The sequence below is a fragment of the Lepisosteus platostomus genome, chromosome 11 (assembly GCF_059453375.1).
Source record: "Lepisosteus platostomus isolate fLepPlt1 chromosome 11, fLepPlt1.hap1, whole genome shotgun sequence".
Classification (NCBI taxonomy): Eukaryota; Metazoa; Chordata; class Actinopteri; order Semionotiformes; family Lepisosteidae; genus Lepisosteus; species Lepisosteus platostomus.
This window is the reverse complement of record NC_142621.1, coordinates 34,266,054-34,289,985: the sequence shown is the minus strand read 5'-3', so window position 1 is coordinate 34,289,985 and position 23,932 is coordinate 34,266,054. Positions and strand designations below refer to the sequence as shown.

The 23,932-nt window shown below is 41.8% G+C and overlaps 1 protein-coding gene across 4 annotated transcripts in view; it reads right to left on the bottom strand.

The window, feature by feature from the left end:
- Nucleotides 1-23,932, bottom strand: part of mpripb (myosin phosphatase Rho interacting protein b) — a 76,151-nt gene that overhangs the window by 15,127 nt on the left and 37,092 nt on the right. For 3 of the 4 annotated variants that reach the window (XM_088599361.1, XM_088599360.1, XM_088599359.1), the window contains exons 9-17: nucleotides 20,613-20,720; nucleotides 16,865-16,921; nucleotides 13,753-13,821; nucleotides 12,028-12,117; nucleotides 10,930-11,039; nucleotides 9,593-10,133; nucleotides 8,860-8,997; nucleotides 4,259-7,090; nucleotides 526-673 (exon numbers count right to left, since the gene is read on the bottom strand). In XM_088599361.1, coding sequence (XP_088455487.1) covers nucleotides 526-673; nucleotides 4,259-7,090; nucleotides 8,860-8,997; nucleotides 9,593-10,133; nucleotides 10,930-11,039; nucleotides 12,028-12,117; nucleotides 13,753-13,821; nucleotides 16,865-16,921; nucleotides 20,613-20,720 — 4,093 coding nt within the window. The remainder of the gene's footprint in view (nucleotides 1-525; nucleotides 674-4,258; nucleotides 7,091-8,859; nucleotides 8,998-9,592; nucleotides 10,134-10,929; nucleotides 11,040-12,027; nucleotides 12,118-13,752; nucleotides 13,822-16,864; nucleotides 16,922-20,612; nucleotides 20,721-23,932) is intronic. The other variant, XM_088599362.1, reaches the window with a different exon arrangement.

The following is a 23,932-nucleotide window of genomic DNA, read 5'->3' as shown; positions in this document are numbered from 1 at the left end:
CTCTGTTATCTTTCCCTTTTTTCAAAAATAAACATTACAATATTGTAAACCAAAGCTGAACAGCTGTGAAACAGAGGACCTGTGCTTGAGCTTCAGATAGCAAGCAGCTGTTTTATGTTGGCTATGATGCCTGTCTTTGCCTGTCTGTGCGGTGGTTTAGCCCTGTACTTTGCTTCTTCACACAAGAGTAGTCATTTTTAGAAAGAAAGAGCAATAAAACACAGGACTGAAGTCTCAAACTCCAGAGAAAGAACTACGAAGGAATCAGGAAGCATGGCACTGAGGGAACTACAGTGGTGCTAGAAAGTTTGAGAGACATTTAATGTTGGATCATTCTGATGTAATGAATGAATGAAAAAGCATATCCTTTTGTGTTTTGTTTGTTTTATTGGGTTCTATTCATCCATTTTTTATGACTTAGATGAAGATCTGATCACATTTTAGGTCAGATTTATGCAGAAAGTCAGAAAATTCTAAAGGGTTCACCAGCTTTCTAGCACCACTGTAAGTGCTGGGAGCCCTCACCGGCAATTGTGGCGGCCGTCTCCTCTGCCAGCAGCCTCTCCTTCTCCTCCTTCAGATTCTCCAGCTCGCGCTGGTGCTTCCTCTGCAGCTCTTCAATCACCTTCTGGTGGGACTCCTCCATGGCGGCGAAGCCCCGCTCACACGTGGCCTGCATGGGATGACAGCACCACACTCCGGTTCAAGGCAACATCTGCTGCTGTGCGCCCACAGAAAAACACCACGACTAATGCGCACTGTGCCGACGTGAAAACATGGCCTTGACAAAAAAAAAACAACTCCACAAAATCCACAACGCAGACACTGAGAGGGTTAAGCTGTGGGAGGACACTCAGATGTTTTTTTATTCACCTACTACAAAAAGCTAAGGAATTCAGTTACAAAGATGCCTATTGAAATATGTGTGTGTCACAGGTGTGTACTTTGTAGTCTTTCCAAGGAGCACAAGATGGTTGCCATCAGCTCTGAGAAAAAAAATTGACAACAATGTAGAGTCTAACTGTGCCAAGCTACCATTCTCAGGCTCACAAAAATATCGTCTCATCCAGTTTACTTGAATTCCACTGGATGGGCCGAAGGACATTTACCTCAGAGGGTAAGACTTCATAACCACCCTGTAACCCTGCCTGAACTCAGAAACGATTCCTAACGAGGAATCCAACCAAGAAATCTACAAACGAAATGTCGCTGATATGCAACACAAAATATAGAGCTCACTTGCAGCTTTAGTGAGAGAAACGTTTCCCTTTTATGCACTACTTTTCTTTTTTCATTGCACTGCCCTTTGCTTCCTGGACTGTAGTTGGCTTCAGGCAACCAGAAAGACTTCACTGAAATGTTCTACCAAACTATAATACCCATTTTGTACAGCACAACAAATTGGAGTCAGGAAAGAAACTACGTCATTAAAAAGATCAGCCTTTTAATTACGAACAAGCTTGCACTGGGAAACATTAAATTCCAATTACATGTTTCGGTTTAAGAATTATTTCCAAGGTCCTTGAAATGGGTACAATGAAACGGAAGCAGGTCCACACGACGTCTCTTGTCATCTGATCCCAAACAACATAACCGAACTCTTCATGAATGTGACAAAACAAGCATCTGATCTATGCTCTGACAGTTTGGCCAGGTTTGGGAATGCATGCATGTATGATTCTTTTTACGAGCTACCCTCTCTCCCATCTGACCAGCATTGTGACACCTGTTGCTTCTCACAGAACCACATCTGCGCTGCAAAGCTCTTAAAAGCTCACAGAGAACCGACAGACTTCTGATTACACAGAATATGTTTCGGACACAATAGAAAAAAATAATAATTTCATCCACTAACCCCTCCCAACCAGACAATTATGAGCACCTCACTCTGAATTGATTTTAACAGCAATACACATAAGTATTATTTCACAACCAATACAGCTCAATCAATAACAATACTCCACCCTTCTAGAAAACACTATGTTAGCAAACTGCCTGAGAAACCACTGGAAACCAATGAACTACAGCATAGACAGTACAAATCACAACATACCTGTAGAATAGTGATTTCACTGCAATTTAGGTCAACTTCGGACTTTCAACAATAACAAATTAACCATTAGATAGGATACAAATAAGAGAAGAAAGTTCAGTTGATCTATTTTAGTTATGAGCAGCTAATTGACATAAGCATCATGTTAAGATATTTCTTGAAAGAAGCCAGGGTATCGGGTTCTACAACATGGCTTGGGAGCATACTCCACACTCCCACCACCCTTAACACCTGAACCTAAAGAATTCACTTCCATCTCGTAAGCTGAAATAAACAGCTCACCGTCGCATAAGTAAGCTATATGTAAAGAGGCAGAAACTCACGTATATATATCTGAAACTAGTGCCTGAAAATCAAAAATGCACGACTAAAGGGAAGCAGTATTTTGTAGTCTTAAAAAATGCAGTTAAAAGCCACAGTAAAGCTCAGCTGCTGTACTCCTTAAGGGATATTTTGGAAAAGTGTGCCCTTTTGTTTTCATGACACCTGAAACAGGGGAATCGGCACAGGCTACAGAAAAAACGGGCTACATTCTGAGCATTTTAAGGTTATGACCATCCGAGCTAAATGGCATTACCACAGGGCATATGATCAAAAACTGGATAGTGGACTACTGCAAATCTGACGTCATCTGCTGTTGCCCAAACCTACAGAGGTCACAGATGTGAACTTCATAGAGGTAAAGAGGTGATGTGACAGTATTTCAGTCACACCTGAAAGTGATGCATCTCCACATCTGGGCAGTTGGCAAACCTCTTTGCATCAATAAGACATCCTTTTTAACCAAAGCGTCAGTGTGTTAAAAAGAAACTAGGCCAAAAAAACCCTTCAACACTCCATTCAGAATTAAATGAAAACTTGTTCTGTACTTGACAGTGGAAAGTATTCTACTTGTCTATGAAGAATATTAAAACATAAAAACATCAATAAAATTTTACAAATAAAAAGACTCTCATTGTTATGTTCAAAAGTAGTTTTGTGTTCCCCACGACTGACCTACTGCAAAAAGAAGCAGCAAAAACCTTTCAGAAACTTCATCTCCTTTTCTCATTTGTGAAAAAGAGCCTAGAATAGCTATGGACTACTAGACAAACTCATGATTGAAGGTGTTAAATAATTCAGTGTTGTACAGTAAGTGCCATCTTTGGATATGGTTTTGCATTTCTTTAAATTTCAGCACTTAACGAGCTTTGATTCAGTGCTAGTTCAGCCACTGCAGTTAGTACTAAGCTTCATGTTAGACCTTGCAGTGAGTCCATTGCATTTCTGTTAATAGTCTTCAAGTTAATGACAGGCAGACAACTGCTAGAAGACAAGATGAGTTTAAAGGTAGCATATGTTTTTTAGTAAAAGACAGCAACTCAAAAGGTACACAACTGAACCCAAAACATTTGTTACAGCCAAACACCACAATATAATGTCTGCAATTGCATTTTAAAAAGATGGAATGGTGGAATTCTGATTTAGAGTAGTTTCATTAATTCCTGGACCTGGCAGGATCACTTTTAGTAACGTATGGTGTCCTTTAGGGCTACATATCAAGCAATACTGTTAAACTGGGAAAATTAAGTCAGTAATGGATTCAATGAGATCACTAATAGTGCAGACAAAATGGAGACAAAAAGTTCTGGACCTCTCACTTAAAGGATTAAATTCCTTTCGCTGGTGTTGCTGAATCTGGGTTCAGCTGTATACTTTTTATGATCTCATAAGGTCATCAGGTGTACAACAAGTAAGGCTAGGAAGCATACTAGATCGTTTCTGTGGAACCCATTTCATGAACAACAGAGGATTTTGTGCTTGAATGCAGCTATGAATTCAGCTGCAGCTCTCCTTGGACAGAAGGACGCTTTAAAAAGAGCAGTCAGTGTGCGTGGTGTGGAAGATCATACATATGTGTTTCTTTCTCCTGCTCTCCTGCTTACTGAAGTGAAAGCACACTCATAAAGAGCACCTACAGCTGGACTCTGTTTGACGAGCCACTGCAGATGAGGAAACCTGGAAGAATAACACTTATTGTGGTGACGCGAGAGAGCAAATGGGTTCCTCAGTGCACATTAAAACACGTCAAGGACTACATGCAGATACAGGGTTAACACCATGCAACACTACAGGACTGTTGGTTACGAAAGCAGAGCTACATCAGGTGGGGCCACACGGAGTTACAAGGCAACACGGAGAAAGCAGAAACAATAAGATTTCCACCTTCAGGTTTTCCAGATCTTTCTCGTATTTCTGCTGAAGAGATGACACGTCTCCTTCACGTTTGCGGTCCTCCATTTCGGCCTTCATGGCGGTAACCTGAGACTCAAGCTCCTGGATCCGTTCCTTCAGAAGCACCACGGAGCGGGGCTTGTTCTCTTCAGCGCTGCCACTGCCGTGCAGCTCCGCCTTCAGCTTCTCCATCTCGCTCTCAAACCGCTGTTCCAGGCTATGCCTGTCAGCCAAGCTCTTCTCCTGCTGCCTCTTCAGCTCTGTCTCATGCTTCGTTTTCAGGTTCTCCATGCAGACGGTCAAGGAGTCGATCTCCTTGACGTTCTCCTCCGATTTCAGCCTTAGGATTTCTCCCGCTTTCCCGATCTCCTGCCGGAGCTTCTCCGCTTCCAGCTCGTAGGCGTCCTTGACTTCGCGGAGTTCTCGCTTGTGTTTGGCTGCCATGTCCTGCAGCTGTATGGCCTTGTCAAGAGAATCGATAGGCTCGCCCTCAATCTGGATGCGTGTCACTGGCATGTTCTCTACACCCATTGGGCTTCTCAGGTCTGCAATCTCCTTGTGCAGGCTGTCCACTTTAATCTTGAAGTCCTCATTTTGCCTTTTTATTTCAGCACAGTTTTTGCAGTCCGTTTCATTCGTCCTCCCAGCTCCTGGCTCAGTTTCTTCTAACTTGGAAAGTTCCCTGTCATGCTGAACATCTAACCTACAGATTAGATAGGACAATTGGGCCTGCAAGACAGCATCCTGAAGACTGGCCAGCCAAGGCTCCTTTTGGCTTCTGAAGTCTAAGCCATCAAACAGTCTCAAACCCAGAGCCACAAGCTCGTCATCTGAAGAGGACTGAATGGCGGAGGCAATGTGGGTCAACAGAGAAACTTTTCTCTGCAGAATCTGGATAAGACCCTTCCTTACTACGTTATCCGTGTCATTATCAAGCCAATTATACAAATTTAAAAGGTCTTCCTTATTTTTCACTTCCGTGTCTCCCTGATAATTGTGCATGGTTTCCTCCTTCCCATGATTTCCTTTCTGTTTCTTCCCTACCTCATCTACTGCAGAAGCTCTGTTAAGATCGTTAACAAGTTCCAAGCCCATCTCAGGCTGCTGTGCCCCAGACAGATGGATGAGACCGTGTGCTAAAAGCAACATTTTCTTTTCCACGAATGCGTTCTCTGCCATTTCACATAAGAAACTACCAGTAAGCTCGTTTGCTTTCAGTTCCTCCAGGTTGGCCTCAGAAATGTTCAACATATTTCCCCAAAATTCCCCTTCTAACAGTAACTTTCTCAGAACTAACTGATGTTCTTCTGGACTCTCTTTCTCTGATAGCTCTAAACTGGAGCTGCTACTCTGTACGTATCTCTTCAATTCACTCACCACCTTTCCCACCCGAATATCCACCTTCTCTAACACTTCGGACACTTTACTAAGGGCTGCCGACTTTAGCTTAATCTTTTCCACTACTTGCTCAATCCGCTCTTCATCCGTTAAACTACTTGCAAGACCTTCTTTCTTTTCTGTGCAACCATGCCCACTCACTGACCTCCTCAAGCCCTCAATCTCCTCCTCTAGCTCTCTAATCTTACCTTCTGCCTCTAAAAGCTTTTGGCTGTACATGCTTTCCGACTCTGCCCTTTTCAATTTGAGCTCCCTATACTGGGACTCAAATTCCTCTCGGGACTGTTCTAAGACCTCGAGCTGCTTCTCCTGATCTACGATCCTGGCCTCGGCACCTGCCAGCTGTTTGAGAAGACATTCCTTTTCCTCTAGAAGTAGCTGTGCATCATTGTCTTCAGTCATCTGGAAGCCCAGGCCCTTCAGAGTAGCCTCCTTCAGATGCAGCTTCCTCTCCGTTTCCTTCAGGCTGCTCCCCAACACTTCTAACTTCATCAAGGCATCCTGCAGCTTCTGGGATTTCTTGCTCAGCTCCTGCTCATAGAAATCCTTATCTATAAAGTCTGCTTCCTTCTCTGCCAGCTTTGTCTTCAGCTTGTTTAGTTCTTCAACCACCTGCAGGTACTGCTGTCCTCCCTGCTGATTAAAAAGCTCTATCTTTAGCCTCTCTATCTCCCTATCTGCTTCTGTCAGCTGATTCACGATTTCCTGATAACGCTGATTCAGCACCTCGTTTTCGTTAGTTAACAACTCGACCTCCTGGGCCAGTCGTTTGACCGTGGCCTCGCTTAGCTCCACGTGCTCTTCCATCTGCCTGAGCGCCGCACAGCTCTTCAGATTATCTAGCTTTTGCCTCTGCACCCTTCCCAGCATGCCCTCCATGCTTTGCAGACGCGCTTCATACTCTCTGACACTCTCCCCTGCCTTGGCCAGATTCTGTTTCAGGGCCTCATGTTCCAGGTCCTGCTGTTGTTTCAGGCTGTCGTACAGCTTTTGACAGCATGTCTTACTTCCAGGAGTCCTGTGTTCATCTCCCATGTAAGTGGCTAACAACCGCACAAGGTCGTTTACAGTCAGGGGGGAACTTGAGATCAGGCTCTGCAGTTCCTCCAGTTTCTCCTCGGTGTCTTGCAGTACTATACTCAACCTCTTGGCTGTCTGTGTCAGCTCCCCAGGCACATCTGTGATGCCCTGGGTTTCAGAGATGAAGGTATTCAGAGATTTGGCAGGGGACAATTCTCGTGCTGACAGCTCTGAGAGAGAAAGACCCAGTTGTGCTTGCATGCTGCGTTTTTTGACCTCTTGCTGCTGCAGGAGCTCTTTGGTTTCTTGGTACTTCTTTTTTAGGTTCTGAGCTTGAGAACTGATCAGCTCTTGCCTCTTCTTCTGGGACTCAAGCTCAGCCTCGAGACCCAGTGGGGACTCCAGCTTGGAAAAGGGGACCAGATAGTGGTTAACATTCAGCAGATGTCACAAGCTCATTAACTGTAGATTCTTTTTGAGATTCTAATTTTGGAAAAAATAACATTAACAAGATACTGTGCTATGAACGTCAATGCAAAAAACAACATGTCTGAGAAATTAAACTCTGCCGGTTAAAAGGAAGACACTTCCAAATTCTTTGTGTAAATGAAGCAAAACACAAGAGACAGAATTGGAAAAAAGGAGATTTAATGATGTAGTTAGTAAATCACAACTGAACATGCACATAAAAATGGTTAAGAGTTATTTTATGAAGTAAGTAATGCAAAATTAGTACTAAGTAGTTGACTTTGGAATAGAAAGCATATTGTAGCAATTGTTACAGTATTTTCTAGCTTCTGCTTTTTAGAATATTTGTACAGAATATTAGAATTATTGAATCAACAAAGAACATAATCCTCCAAACTATTTTTCTAATGTAATTGTAATTTGAATAACAAAAAAATCTTCACTAGAAACATTAGTTTGTAAAACATTTAAATATAAGTTTAAACTGAAAGTTTTAATTAAAAAATGTGGCTCTAAATAAACACTGCACACAAATTCTTTTATTAAAAAGTAACTTGTGAACTTAACCTTGGATTTCAGTGGATTCATTCTTAATGCTCTTGACATGAACTCCAAACTCTGGGAAAGGAAGAATCTACAGCACACTAAGTATGTGAAAATGTGAAATCACTCAATAAAAACACGGTCATTTGAGAATGGCAACAAAGAAAAGAGGACTTCTATTTGAGTGTCACTGTCTTTGTCGTTTAAGGTGTTAAAAACCTCTATAGTCATTATGGTTCATTTACAGTAGCACATTTCACTATGGAAAAATAACTATATAAACGCAATATCTGAATTAAGAATATTTGAACAACAAAGGCATACTAGAAAACGAGTATATGAGCATTCCAAATAAAACCCAGGCAAACGGCATAATCCATACTAAAGACCTAGACACCACAAATATCAAACTTTGTGCTAACAAGCTTAGAATGAATTTTAGCCTCTCCGTTCAGGCAATCTCAGTCAATTTCCACCAATAAACTATAACAAGCTAGGAAGACCTGACAGAAATGGAGAATAGGCTTTACTTTAAATAAAAACAATAAACAGTAATTCACAATATGTATGAAATGTTAACTACTTATTCTTAGTCATGAAGAGTAACTATTCTTCACCTTAAATGTGAAAATATAAATTATCTTGTCTACTTTAGTTGTTAATACATCATGAATCCTTCGAACAGCATGCACACGACATAAGAACAAAATACACGTCACTTTTTTACAAAACACTTCAGAAATAGTCTCTAGCATGACAGCAACTCCCACAGGGAGTAATCAGAACAAAATCATGCTTGTTCAGCTACCAAGCGTTAGAAGAACCAGTCCCATGATCCATGTAAATCCTCATGTTAATAATTGTATGTAGCATGTAGATTTAACTGCTGCCATACAAACGCTTGTCCTCTGTATTTCATTGCTGAACATGAAAAGAGGAAATTAACAAAGAGGAGCCAGATGCTCAAAATGTATTATTCCACCTCTGTTCCTGAAACATGCAGCTGTCCCATGCAAGCTGTTTATTTATTTTTTTGGTCAGTTGTCAGTTATTCTTTTTAATAAAACATGCAAAGACTGTTTAATGGAAAAGAATGCCACCCCCCCCCCCCACCTCTTTCCTCCTTTTGTGTAACAGGAAGCGGTTGGGAGAAATGAGCTTACCGGCGAAATGTAACCAGAGCGAACGTGCTGCTCGCGCTCCAGCGCTGAGCTCAGCTGGGCTTCCAGTTCCAGCTTGCGGTAATGGGAATCAGCCAGCTGCTGGTGACAGCTCTCCAGCTGAGCTCTCAGCTCTTCTACCTACGAAGCAACAGCCAGGTCAAAGTGCATTCGATTCCACATCCAGCTTGAGGATGGGCTTTGTTCTCTTGAGCTCAGATAAAGTGGTCCGTCTATTCCTGTACCTGTTTGCCCTATCTCTGGAACTCTCACCAAGGCAACTCCCTTTCAAAGTGTTAAAGTAGCATTATCATGTCATTTTGTGCTGGGGCCCTTTTAGTTTACTACTTTGGAAGTATGCTTTCTTGGACTTCTTGAAGTCTCTTACATGTACCTGCATCACCAATTCTGTGACTGATTAGTGTAAGGTCAGGCAGCAGTGATCAAAGACCTTGAATTTTAACTTTTTCAGTTAAAGACCTCACTTTCACCTCCCTCTAGCTCTGCTCGAGAAGGCTCATAAGTTTTAATGAATAAAAGGGACTACTAATTCTCTTGCTCATAGTATGCAAATCGGAAAGAATGTTAACCCTCAATAAGTATCTGCGATTAATGATTAAATCAGGTTTGGAAAAACTGGAGATAGGAATAATAAGAGCCAAGCATCAGAGATGATTCCCCATTATTCTTCTGAGCTGGAATATAAAGCAGTCCAGGGTGTGGCTGGAAGACTTACCCCTTTCTTGTAACTGTCCAGCAGTCTCTCAAGCTCTACTGTCTCTTTAGCTTGCAAGGCAGAGGCCAGTGGCACACGCCGCTCCTCCCTTATGGGGGTCTTCTCCACCTGCTGCCAGTGCTGCTCGATCTCGTCCTGCACTTTCCGCTGCCTCTCCAGCGCGGACGAGGCGCCACAGCCCTCCACGTCCATGTGGCTGGGGTCGGCGGCAGGGCCGGCCGTGGGCTCCAGGGTGCCGGTCACCACCTCGTACCTCTTCCTGCGCTCCTCCCGCCTCTTCGTCCGCTCCAAGTCGGTCGGATCCAACTGCAACGCGTCCACTTCGCAGGTCCGCTGCTTCGCCATGGCCTGAGCAATGGGCCTGAATTCGGCCCAGTCGAACGTTTTGGACCGCCCCTCTCGTCTCCTCTCCCGGGCCCGGCTCCTTTTCTGCCCGGGGTCCCTCTCCGCGGATGAGGCCTCGGAGGAGGGGGAGTCATGCGTGACGTCGGGCTTCAGCAGCGAGTCCAGGGGCGTGATGGAGCCACAGTCATCAGGAAGGCTGCATAAACAACAGATTGACTTCTTTTTTTAAGATTAGAACCACTAATTACTGTTTATTTTATATTTGTGTGAAATAACTTTTGGACACACTCTCCCAGAACCTGTTGCCCTTCATCATTCGACTTGCTCCAGGCACCACAGTGGAGCTGGTGGAGTGGCATGTATCTCAATGACGGCAAGACGTTTACAAGATGGGCTGAATGGCCTCCTCTTGTCTGTAACCTTTCTGATGTCACTGCAGGCTTGCAGGTTCCCTGCAGATGTCAGGTCCTAGGGTGATTGGTGGCAAGCAATCCATGTCTGAGTGAAGCCTGCTCTACTCCATATCAGAAGAGCTCTGACTGACTCACAGCTCCTGAAAAACGTCCATCTGTATAAAAGGGATGCTACTGCCTTTGACACAACTGTACCAGTCAAAAACAACCAACACTACCAATAATAATTGTATTTATACAGTCTAGGAATACTTCCAATTTAGTTTTTATTGAAATTCTATTTAAAAAATCTTCTAAGGGAATGACAAAAGTCAACTCAGTGGATATCATTAAAAATGGAACCGGAGCACACAAGTGGAAACTATATGGAAAAACCAAGACAAGCACAAAAGGTTGTGGGATCATGGAACAACCTACCCAGCCATGTTGTTGAAGCTGATACCCAGGCTTCAACTAAGAACGGTCAGATGAGATCCTTGGAACAATTAACTACTAACTCCCAAACAAGCTGTTTGGAACCTTTCAGAAAGATCCTTGTAAGTGAAAAAACAAAAAATGTTGTAGAGGAATAAACCTGACCTAGCCACATCTGGAGCAGTGGAGGGGCGCACATTCTTCATAACTGCCTGGATCCAGTTTCGCCTTATTCCTGCAGTCATAGCGGACAGTGTGTACACAGCTTCTTGAGTCTGAAAAAAAATGGTAAAAGAATATTTACAGAGCAAGTGTTAAACTTGTTCACCACAACACCTTGACTACCTCTTGCATGAAAAAATGTTAGATTAAGTTAGGCAGCAAAATTATTAAGTAGCCACATGAGTGCCCCCAAATATTCATATGTCAGTGAAGCACAGAAAGAAACTACAAAAGGCCTTGTCATGACAACTCCTTCACCCCACTAGCACTGCTGAAGTTCTTCTTCTCTGAGCTCCTACAACCCACCAACACTGAGAAAAAATAATGGTAGGACAGCCCACGAAAACTATGGCTGTTCTTCCATGCGTCTTTACTTCTCAGTTCCTACATATTATTGTCATATTAAAGGAGGTGAAACTCTGGCCTACACGAGGGCAGCATTGTCACCCTGTAGGCTGTTCTCAACAGATCTCAAAAGCTTAAATAGGCCTAGGTCAGTACAGGTCAGAACTGGGCAGAGAGACCTCGAAGAAAAACCAGGTTTCTATGCAAGTGGTGTTGGTGGACCAGGCACTTTTCCTCTGGAGCACAATTTCCAAACTAGTGCCCCAGTATGGTGAGCAGAGATACTGTGCTGGAAGAGGTTCTGAGCATTAGATAAGATCATACAATGAGTTCCTGGCTACTTGGTCATTAAAGGTTTTAGTGCTTGTGTAATGGTGTTGACCACCGGCTAAATTGCACTCTGGCTGCAGTCTGGCCTTCCTAAAAGTTCCCCCTTTATTCAGCTTATGAGGCTATCTCTTACTCCTGCACAAGATCTACTGTTCATTGGGGTTCCTGGCTTAAAAGGGTTGCTACATGTCCCCCAGGTGGGGACTACACTTCAGGGTGGTTGGAATTGGTCTCCCAAACACCTACAACCTATTGGCTCCATAAAAGAACATTTTAAATTTGATTTTATAATTTACAGAGAATGCCGACCAGTAGAACAGCCTACTGTTTCCTGCTGATGGGGGTTTTCAGTGATGGTTTTCTTACATGGATCTGAAAGCCGTAGTTCCTCTGAACCTGGTACTCTGTGACACTGTAGCAGGTGGTCAAATCTATTTCTCCATCAAGGTCAGAGGCCTGAAAAACACCAGGAAAAATATGAGGTCTAAAGAGAGTGGCAGCTCGCCATAGGAGGCAGGCGCAGATTTATCAAGTCCTTGCAATCCTCAGTTTTCAATCCACATGTTTTTTCAGTACCACTGATGGGTGTGGAGGAATGTATCCTCTGACAGACCACATCGCACAACCCACTGTTTTACAGGCTCTCTGCTCATCATGCCTCTGTGGTATTTGACTCAACACACACTATTGTGGAGTCAGCAAATTATGTTCTTCTATATTAAAATGCAAAGATGTGGTTCTATTCAGTACAGCTGCTGCATACCAGCACAAATTATCCCAGTCATGAAGTACATTTAATGGAAACAAACCAGACAGCCTTCTTTGTAACAAGGAAGATTCTGGATTGTCAGGAGATGCTTTGCTCCTCAATGATCAATGGTATTGATGCAAAGTAAACTTTGAAAATCAAGGAAAAGATAGGGAATCGAAAAAAGCCATGCACACCTTCACAGGTCCTGTATTAACTCTCATCTGCTCTGTTATGATGTGTGTAAATGAGACAATATTTCTGAAATACAGCTTACTTTGTGCTACCATTTGACTAATACATTCATAATACAGGCCTCAGTAGTGAAACATATACTGTAGATGATGTAGTTATTCATTAGTGACAGCAGGTAATAGGCATCTAGCCACCATTAATACAGTGGTTATCTATTATTTTCTAAGGGCTAGTATACCATTAACAAGCTAACACAGCTTTCAGGTGATAGCTACAATACTTCATACTTTTAATAATATTCTAACTTGTTAAACTTGGACAGCTGATGACAAAAATAATTTTGGATAAATGTTATGGAACCACCAGATTTGTGCATCAGTGTGGATGAAAAGTAGAACGTATAACAAATAGTCATTTAACAGCTGTTGGAAAGTGTTAATGTTCCATCCCATCAATTCTAACCTCTCAATTCAGTACAGGGTGAGAGGGGAGTTAGAGCCTATCTTAGCAAGACGAGATACACCCTGGATGGTAAACCAGATCATCGCAGGGCACACACTCACTCTAGGGCCAATTTTCTCTGAAGCCAATTAACTTACCAGTATGTCTTTGGACTGAAACTCCATGCACATAACACAACTGAGTGAAACTCAGTGCTACAAGGCAACATTGATAACCACTGCGCCATCATGTCACCCTAGTGCTAATCTTATTCACCGAAAATATCAATGAAAACCTAAAGCAGCTGAAAAATGTAACTGCTGCCTAGGAAAGTAACAAATCAGAAGGGAGTATTTTATACCATGAAATACTTTGGTGTACCCAATGCACATAAGAACAGTCAGTCAACTTCAATTACAACATAAGGAACAGAAGGACAAATAAGTCACCTATCCCCAATCACCTCCTTCACTATTCTGTAGATCTCAAGACTTCAGCTTTTTCCAAGCTATTCCTGGGGGTGCGGTCCTAAACATATTGATCTTTGTGTCAAGCATGTGTGATAGATTTCATACCATTTCACAATTGGGAAAGCTATAGATAAGGAAATCTACATCTTATCCCTATTAATACCTTAACAGACAGTTAACAGTTTCAAAGATCACCTGGTTTACCTCTTTTTTTTTAAACTTCATGTTGCTACTGACCTCTTCAGCAATGGAATCCTTATAGTATCGTAGACTGTGGTCAGTCAGGACAAACCAGTACTTCTTCCACTTGAAAAACAGGGTAGAAAATAAGGTTACACACATCAGAATCACATGTACACATACAGTGTACACACGTCTTTGTGGGAATATCGGGCTCAGTTAGTGATACAAACCTGGTTAAATTTGAAATCACAGAGCTAAACTCAAGCGCCTTTAACAGATGGGTCACTTGGCGGGAGAGGTTCTAAGGGTTTCACAAGAATCTTAACAAGGACCAACTCGGTAAGGGTACAAGTAACTTACAGTAGGTATATAGGAAAGGTCATATTATTAGGAGATTCAGTTTTTCACATATAACTTTGGATACCGTGTTGGGGAATACAAAGCTGAAACTGGTAAAGTTCAAATGGATAATGATTACTTATTAAGGCACTATGTAAAGGCACCAACTGGGACAGATGTGTATATTGACCTACTCATTTCATAATTAATGAATTAATTTGATAGAATCTCTTGGAAATGGTAGCTTCTGACACGCACTTTAAATTTCTAAAGTCTAACATAAGTGGTTATAATTTTGGAAAAGCAGAAAGTGCAGGAATAAGGCAGAGCTTACAAACTGTGATCTGGGAACAGAAGGATTCATAGTTGCACAACGATGTTCTAAGCTGAAAACAAATTCATTCCTAAAATACCGTATGTCCAAACCTAGAAAGATGACAGTGAGGGGCAGCAATAAAAACAAACAAACAGAAGGCTTGGGTACATACAGCAACATTTTAAATCAAGGGAAGACACGAATTAGAATACTGTGTTCAGTTTTGGTCACCACATGAGGAAAGAATATTAGAAAGAGCTAGAAGAACAGCAAGAAGATCACTTCTGGCCTCAGAGGATTGTTAAAAGAGTTCAATCTCCAGTATTTAACAAAGGAGACAGAACATCGATCTAAGTCTACAAAATATGGATAATGGATATGGATAATGTCAATCCAGGGGACTACTTCAGACTCACTAGAGAAACAAGGAAATGGAGTCAAAAGTGGGAACCAAAAGGAAATTAATTCAGGATGGAAAATAGGAAACGTTTTTACACTTCAGTATTGCGCATGTCTGAAACAGACTTTCACAGCCAGTAGAGGAGGTCAATCTCTGGGGAGCTTTAAGAAGATATATGAAATTTCTTTATTCATATTTCTTGAGGGTGTTGGTAGGCCAGGCTTCTGAACTTCAACAGAACAGGAACTTCTGCAACTCGCCAGGCATCTGCCGGCCTGATGTGACACACTCCCATAGGTTGCTATGGAGGTGATGGGAAGGTGTGTTGCCCATATTTCCTTATGCCTTTATTTACCCTTATAAATTTGGAAATCATTGTTACAAGGCTAACTGGAACTTAAATGATAATATAACAAAAACTGAAAATAAAGGGATTAATATAAAATTAATCATAAAATTAAAAAAACGACTTTACAAATGAATGTGACTTCAGTGTTCCTGTAGGGGCCTACACAGTGTACTACATTTGAAGTATTAGATCTGCAACACAGGATGGCAGATTTACTAGAACACACAACATGCCTTCCCTAGGGGATCTAACAGGAGTTTTTCCCACAGCATTTAAAGACTGCTAATACATATCAGACACAAATGTTACTAATTACTGCATAAAACACAATAACAATAGTATGAGTTACTGTTACTTTGCACATGTGAAATAAAAGGCTAAAGGGCTTTTTGCTTTGCGATATAAAATGGTTCTAAGATTTAATGCATCTCATTTGCTTAGCTGTTGTTAACCATCTGTCATAAAAAGCAAAATTCCAACACACTCCAGAACTGGAAATGTTCAGCAGCTGTAACAGAACTCCTCTCCCGCCGTTACAGTGCGAACCAGATGAAGTCCTTCCAGGGTTGAAACCAGATTCCCGCTCACGAAAGCTGCCATTTGGCAGAGTGTTTTTGAACAAAGGTCACCGTGGAAAAAAATCAAGCTTTATCCTTTTAACTCCTACCTGCTGACCCCCAGAATCAAAGATGATCCTTCCACTTTAAAGACACACAGCTCAAAGCCTGTTGATGTGGGTGCTCTTTCAGCAGAGACCAAAACTCCTATCTTTACTTTGATGACCTGTTTGACAGCCTTAAGGCAATTGCACATCAGTCAAATACAACATCAACCTGACAACATTCAAGAACAGCAGGTCAGACAATACTGTATCGGAGCTTAAGTTGCAAAGCCATGTCTTGCAATTCTTCATAATTCTGTTACAAAGCCTAAACACTGAATTACACTATATAACTGCATATTGCATTAGCACTTTTACCCACATTATTATAGTTTCAAAGGAACATACTAAGGTGTGCTTCAAGCTAGCTTATTAAAATAAGAGCAGTAGAACTGCACTTAAAATCAAACCTAGCACTGTTTGATTTGCAGCAAAATGTGAAACAAACACACTGAGTGTGAAAACAGTGATCATACCAGCTATCTGGGATTAAAACAGTAAGCCACTGTATCAGTTTTTTAAAACAAAGCAGGAATTGATTTGATCAAACCCAGAGAAATAGGGCCAACTCCAAACTCAATGTTGTTACATCAATCCCAAAAGTGAGACTGAAATATAAAAATAATTTGTTTAACATAAAAACGCTCATGTAGTGCACGTGCACCTTTGCACGACTTCTTCTTTCTAGAGATTCCTTCTGTGAAACAATTAAGTAAAAGTTTCCTTTAGATATAAAATATCCGATTTAAAATGGTTCCCTGAAGAATGTAACCAGAACTTAGGAAATCCAATGCACAGAAAATGAGAGATATTTGAATAGGCTACAACACTGGGCCCCACAGTGATGGATACCATCAGTGACAGAGCTCACACACTGGGTCCCTCAGTGACAGAACCCCACAGTGAGAGAGCCCACACACTGGGCCCCACAGTGACATTCCCCAACAATGAGAGAGCCCACACACTGGGCCCCACAGTGACACTGCCCATACACTGGGCCCCACAGTGACAGAAACTTGGGTAAAACTTGATAAAGTGCATCAGTAGCTAAAGCACAGAAGAAGACTTTCAACCCTTTCTGCTCCCACCATTGTAACTCACCTGGCCCTGGTCATCCAGCTTCACCATCCAGCCTTTCTTGAAGTTGAGCAGGTCAGGCTACACAAAAAGAACAGATCAGATCAATACCTTCTGCTACCGACATTCCCTTATGAAAATGTTCTCATCCCATTCAGACATACCATGCAACAGGAGCACACTGCAGCTTCCCTGAATTTGAAACATTTAACTCATTAATGCCATGCAGATGTAACCATAGTACTGGTCCCCTGTATCATAAATTAATTCACTAGAACAAGACTCCCACTTAATAGTATGAATTATGTTTCAATAAATCAGATGCTCAAAGAAGGCGAGTTCCAAAGAATTTGTAACTTTGTTTCAAATACAGGGTGCCAATACATAGGACTGATACTGCAGCAGTGCAGCTCTAACAGTTCTGTACGAAAAGAAGCGCTGGCATTGTGCAAAGACTTTAAATAAAGCAGAAATGCATGGAGTCTGAAATAAGTCAATTAACAAAAACATACGACCAGATTTTTAAATGTTCCATATTAAACTCTACTACGAACACCACCTCCTAAATTAAATAACAGCAATATGAAAATGGAATTAAAACAAGGACTTTTAATAATAATGGCCAATCAGTAAACAGATGCTCTTCTGTAAGTACTGTATATAAGAGAAACATTGAATCTAGAAACCTGAAACATTTTGTTAACTGGTAGGCACATAAGAGAGACATGTTAAACCTAAAAGCAGACTGTTTGCTCTTATTTGCTTCCCCCCAACAACACTCACCTTAGTTCAAATGAAATTTGGTTTAAAAATAATAATTCTACATTGCATGTTCAACCAAAACCATAACATAAAAATTAGATTTAAAAGGAAACAAAAGAGCCTGCGGGGGACTTATACCTGTACCTGCCAGCTCTTTGAATTACAACCTGTTGCATAACATGTATGTTTTGGGTGAGTCTCTGTGTGCATGTAGATTGACATCACTGTTTAACTCCAAACACTCTTCAAGGCTTCAGAAGAAATGTTGGGGGGAGAACTGTTCTGCACATGAGAACGTCAGAATCAGAACTAAGTGCAATGCTACTGAGCTCCCTCCCATACATTTCCTGGAACAGCTATACAATAAGGCACACAAATCAAAACAGAAAAGGAGCACCTGAGAAACAGCAGGAACAAACAGGTGAAATAAACTGTAGTGAGCTGGCTGATGCCTTGAGAAAAAAGTATAAAAGTAATACGAAAACCACTCAGCATGCCAAACCATTCGGTTTCCACTCCAATCCACAATCCAATTTGCTGGTGTCATTCAGTAGTGTCATCACAACATAATGCAGCTTCCAGTGGACGTAACATGAACAGGTCCCTGAATTTGCTGGGTTGATTGTGAGTTAAAGTGAACTTGTAAAGTGAAGTGTAAATTCGTTAAAGCAAAGAAACTGCCACACAAGCATACCCACTGACACACTGTCAGACTCAACAAGGCACGGAATTATGAACAAAAAGATGAAGGATGCGGAAATGACCTGGGAGAGAGATTTGTACAGCACCCTCCGGCATGTAGAAGGATTTTAGGGGTCCCATGTTCTTAAGAATAGATGTTGGTTATTCCATTGCAGAACCAAGAAGAAACTGTAGACCAGTCAAATATGGGTGTCATGTAACACAGTGTGGCTCTTTCATTCAAAAATCCAATCTTGGCAGTTAAAATATAAAAAGGGCAGATCAAATGAGTCCCCACTGCCCTGCTTGACTAAGCCATAAAACACTGGCCTATTCTTGTTCAACTATCCCTATGGGACAGATGATGCATCTTTATTTAGCAGATGCTGGTTTCTGACTATTTGCACAAGTGAAATATTTGGTCTGTTGACTTTAAATTCATCATGGTTGTGGGCAGCAACAAACCCGTACAAATAAATTGAAAAAATATTTATCACTTTTAACTGATTAGTTATTAAATATTTTAATAACATCAAAAATTCAAATGCAAGTGATATATAACCTCGAGCTAACTTAAGAATATCTCATATACTGCTTAGTATAATTAACATCACAGATTACAAAAAATAACATATTCTATGGTGTTGACAATACCTACATAACTGCTTTTGATATTTCATAGCTCCGATAAGCTTTGCCTGCTCAACAAGAAGGGAGAGAGGAAGAATCTATACTTTAAATTAAAATAAGCTGTTAAGCTAGAGGTCACACTAAGCACTTTTTCTATGTATGGTGTCATGCAGTCTGGTCCAGCCAGTAACATAAGTATTTGGCTGCAGTGTGGCACTGTAGTCAGGGTTCTGCACTTGTAATCGGAAAACCACACAGCCACAGCATCACTCCGGTACACAGAGACCCCACAGCCAGAAGACCACTCCAGCACACAGAGACCCCACAGCCACAGCATCACTCCGGTACACAGAGACCCCACAGCCACAGCATCACTCCGGTACACAGAGACCCCACAGCCACAGCATCACTCCGGTACACAGAGACCCCACAGCCACAGCGCCACTCCGGTACACAGAGACCCCACAGCCACGGCGTCACTCTGGTACACGGAGACCCCACAGCGTCACTCCAGAACACAGAGACCCCACAGCCACAGCATCACTCCGGAACACAGAGACCCCACAGCCACAGCATCACTCCGGCACACAGAGACCCCACAGCCACAGCATCACTCCGGTACACAGAGACCCCACAGCCAGAAGACCACTCCGGCACACAGAGACCCCACAGCCAGAAGACCACTCCGGCACACAGAGACCCCACAGCCACAGCATCACTCCGGTACACAGAGACCCCACAGACACAGCGTCACTCCGGCACACAGAGACCCCACAGACACAGCATCACTCAGGAACACAGAGACCCCAAAGCGTCACACAAGAACACAGAGACCCCACAGCCCACAGCGTCACTCTGGTACACGGAGACCTCACAGCGTCACTCCAGAAAACAGAGACCCCACAGCCACAACATCACTCCGGAACACAGAGATATTTATTTAGTCCTGCTGTCCTTGATTGGCCTGCAGATTATTATTTAACCTGAAGCGGTTAAAACTGAGCTGAGCTGTGCCTATGTCTCTATGGAAAAACTATGGATACAAAATGATGCCACAATGAGTGTAAGACAAGCTGGAAAACAAGTATCATCTGGGAGACTTGAGCTTGCAATTTTCAAAATGATGAGGCCAATGTAAGCAATAGCTCATCAAAGGCTAAGAGGTGAAGAAAAACACTTGGCAACATTAAATACAGTGAAGGGGTAAATAAAAATGACTAAATATCTCCTTGAAAGAAATATCATACTCTAGACATCTTGAATTGGATGAAAGCATCAGTGAGCTCAAGCAGAGGAAAAGGCTTCAATGGACCCCCTGTAGCTTTGTGAGGGACTCTTTCAAAAGCTAGTGGCAAAATAAAAACAAAAATCTGTTTCTTTTATCCATGAAAATGTTACTAGAAAAACAAAAGGTTGACAATCTCTGAGTCACCTAAAAAAATCTAAAACAAATCTGAAGCCAGAGCAGCTCTGCTCTGTGCCATTCCTATATAATACAGGAATATCACCCTCAGACCTGCCTCTGCAACACCTGGTTATACGTTAACAAGCTCATATTAGCTCTCTGGAGGGGCTGGAAATTTTATACAGTCCCTACAGCTGCTGCTGTCTTCTTCGGATAGCCTCACGGTGCCTTCTGTACTCAGGACAGATCCAAGACCAGGAAGCCTCAAGCAGTAACTGTAAAGAGCAGACCTACCGTCATTACAGATTCCGTTGTCCTTCTGTCGAGTGATTTTGCTCTTCTCAGTGGAGGAATCGTGGAATGATGGAAATTAAGCCCTCTTGTAGAGTCTCTCTTTTGCTCCTAAATGAGAAGCATATTGAAAAGGACACTTGAAATTTCAAACTGAAAGGGACAATTCAGCAATTCAGAGCCTATCTTACAAACTCACAGCGAGGTACCAGAGAGCTGTGAACTGGCAGTTTTTTTTTTCTGTAAAGTAACCATCTATGCAGTATAACAATAAGAATAAGCACCTTGTTGCTGCAATACAATAACGCTATCAGTTCTTCTGAGGTTTGTGTTCCATAAGAACATTTGCACTAACGCAAGATTTTTGATTACTTGACAATGTTGCTATGCAGTCTTTTAAAAATAGTCAAGGAAAAGAGATCAAGAGATGTAGAGATTTAGATATTCCTGCTATGCCTTGGCCTATGCACCTGCATTTTCGTCAAATAGGAATAGAGAGTGAATTTTGTATACACACATACAGTATACAGCACATATCTGTAAATACAGAAAAGGAAAAACAATGCGATCTCTTACACACAAAGGAAGAGAAAATTAATTTAAAATGTACCATTATTCTTCAAGGTTATTTACAATTTGACACATTTGCAAAAAGCCAATCACTGCAGCTACTCAATCACAGAATAAATTACAGAGAATGACATGAAGATCTATATTTGAAATAACAGTTCAAGCAAATGAAGGACAGGGAAACCTCCAACCAATTTCTAGCTGTTTCATCCAAATTAAGTGTCGCAGGCAAGCCGGAGTTTATACTGGCAACCAATGGACGCAAGGCAGGGCACACCCTGGGCATGACGCCAGTACATCGTAGGGCAGACAAACAGACACAGACACGCTCATAAACTCCCATCAGGACCAGTTTACTCAGAAACAAATTAATCCACAAATATGTATTTGGACTGTGGGAGAAAACCGACACAAAATGGGGAGAAAATACGAACTCCAACCAGATAGTGTTAACCCCTACACTACTGTTCTGCCTACAGGAAAATACTTTTCTCATTAATTCCATAAGCAGAAGTCTGCAATGACTACATTTTAAGGAAGATTTCTCAAATCCCAAGCCTTCAGACATCTCCTAGAAATTGTTTTCCAATTATAGTACATCTTCAGCAATGCAATTTATAATATCCTAAATTTGCCTTGTGAATGACCAAAAACGACTAAATCTTTTAACATAAATGAACATCAGTCCCAACAAATCCGTAACAAAATGTCAACCACTTTTTTCTTGTATGTGTTAAGACTGTGCAAAGACAGTGCCTCCTTCACCTTCCTTAGGAAAAGTGACAGCAGCGAAGAGGAATCGAAAAAGTGAGAAGTGGTTTTAATGTTTGGCCCAAAAGTTAGTGTAATCCTGCTTCCTGCTTTTGTCCCACTGCTATTACTAAGACCTTTAGAATGGTGACAAATGAGAAGAGGGATTTTGGCCAGACTAGTTTCTTTCTGGCTGTCAGGAGACCTGAGGATCTCTTGGATCCATTTTTTGAAGCATCCCAGCGCATCTTCTTTAACCCAGCATGGTGGGGTAACTTGTCCCTGACACACACAATCCTTCCTGGAACCCTGTGACTCTTGTTGTCAGTATCTAACGCTCCTCTTCATTGCCACTTGTATCCCCCTGGTGTAAGTTTTAGCATTTATTCTTAAGATGTTATTTAGTTTAATTTTGTTAATATCTGGCAGGTCTTTCCTTATTCTAGTTCCCTCAATACTTAAAAATGTAAGTAAAATGTAGTTACGTTCTGCTGTCTTACGTCTAACAGAACACAGACTCTCTTCTTAGCCTAATTCAGACCTAGAAGAAGACAGTTAGTTAAAACCCAGATACTATGAGACAGCGGCTGAATGAGAAACACAAATTGGAATTCCCTGGGATACACAAACACAGCGACTGACGACAGCAGGATATGGAGAGGTGCTGGATTTGTTAAACTCCTGAAACCAGTTCCTGCTCTGGGCTGCAGGCTCCCTAAGCTCACAGCTCAAGAAACTGGATCCTGTTCGTCCGGTTCTTTGCAGAACCCCAGGATTAGACGTTGAGAGGTGGGTACTGAGGTGCTTTTAATGGGGCCATAAATTCAGTAGTGCTGCCAGTTGGAACAGAGAGAAAATAGTGATGAAAATGGTCTTTTCACCACCTTTCACCAGCTCCTTCCTCACATGCAGCAAAAACATTTTGACCGGGGAAGGCTGAAAGATGCGTAGTTAAATTTCAACTCAAAATGTTAACAGTGAATTTGAAGGGTTTTTTTATCCATTCACTGAAAATAATAACACAAAAATGCTACACGATTAATAAACATAGCACCTATACAAAACAAAATCCTACAATCATCAGGGCCTTGGTATTGGCAGGTATTTCAAGAAAGAAACGAAACATGAAAGGCAGAATGAACGACTCCTTTGCTGTTGGCAACAGGCGAGACATACAATTTACTGTACATATAGAGGTTGTTAATCAGCGGTCAGCTGTCTGTCAGGCCTGAGCTGAGCTGCGCATGGGAATCCCATAAACAAGCTCCAATCCTCCTCTGCACTCTCAGGCCTCAGTGCTCTACTGATAACCAAGCACAGTGCAGATGTGTTCTTGTGTAGACCCCTTCGTACTGGGGCATCTCAGAGCGCTGCACAAAATCAAAAACAAACTATCGGCATATCCAATTCCAGTCACCAACGATTACTTAAAAGGTAAACCTTGAAGAAACGTACAAATTGAAATCTGCTTCCAGAAATGAAGCGCAGCAGTTCAAAGTCCTGAACTCAACTGATTAAAGATGGTGTCTGGGTACAACTGGTAAATCTACGATTTCCGATCTCTGTGAATGAGGAGGATCATCTGGAACGAGTAGCTCTTAAAGGCCCCGATCCATGAAGGGCTTCACAAGTAATTGTTGGTTCTTTAAAATTCAGAAACCCCATGGTAACCAATTTAAAAGCCTTAATCACTGGGGTGATACAATCAGAGACAAGAGCACAAGACTTTTATAAAGAATTACAACAGACAGGTTGAGAACCTACAAAAACCTGGGCAAATTTGTCTACATCCTTCCATTCCAGGTTGGTGCTAAGTCAATGTCTTAAGTCAGCAGAAAACAACTGCTGGCAGAGCTGGTAGCACTAGATTTTGGTTAACTGTTGGCACGGTTCAACAACTGAGACTATACAAGATCTCTAGATGAACGAGACTCAACTCTATACAAGGCAAGAAATAAACCAGGTTCATGGAGCATCAAAAAGGATTTTTAAACACTAAACGG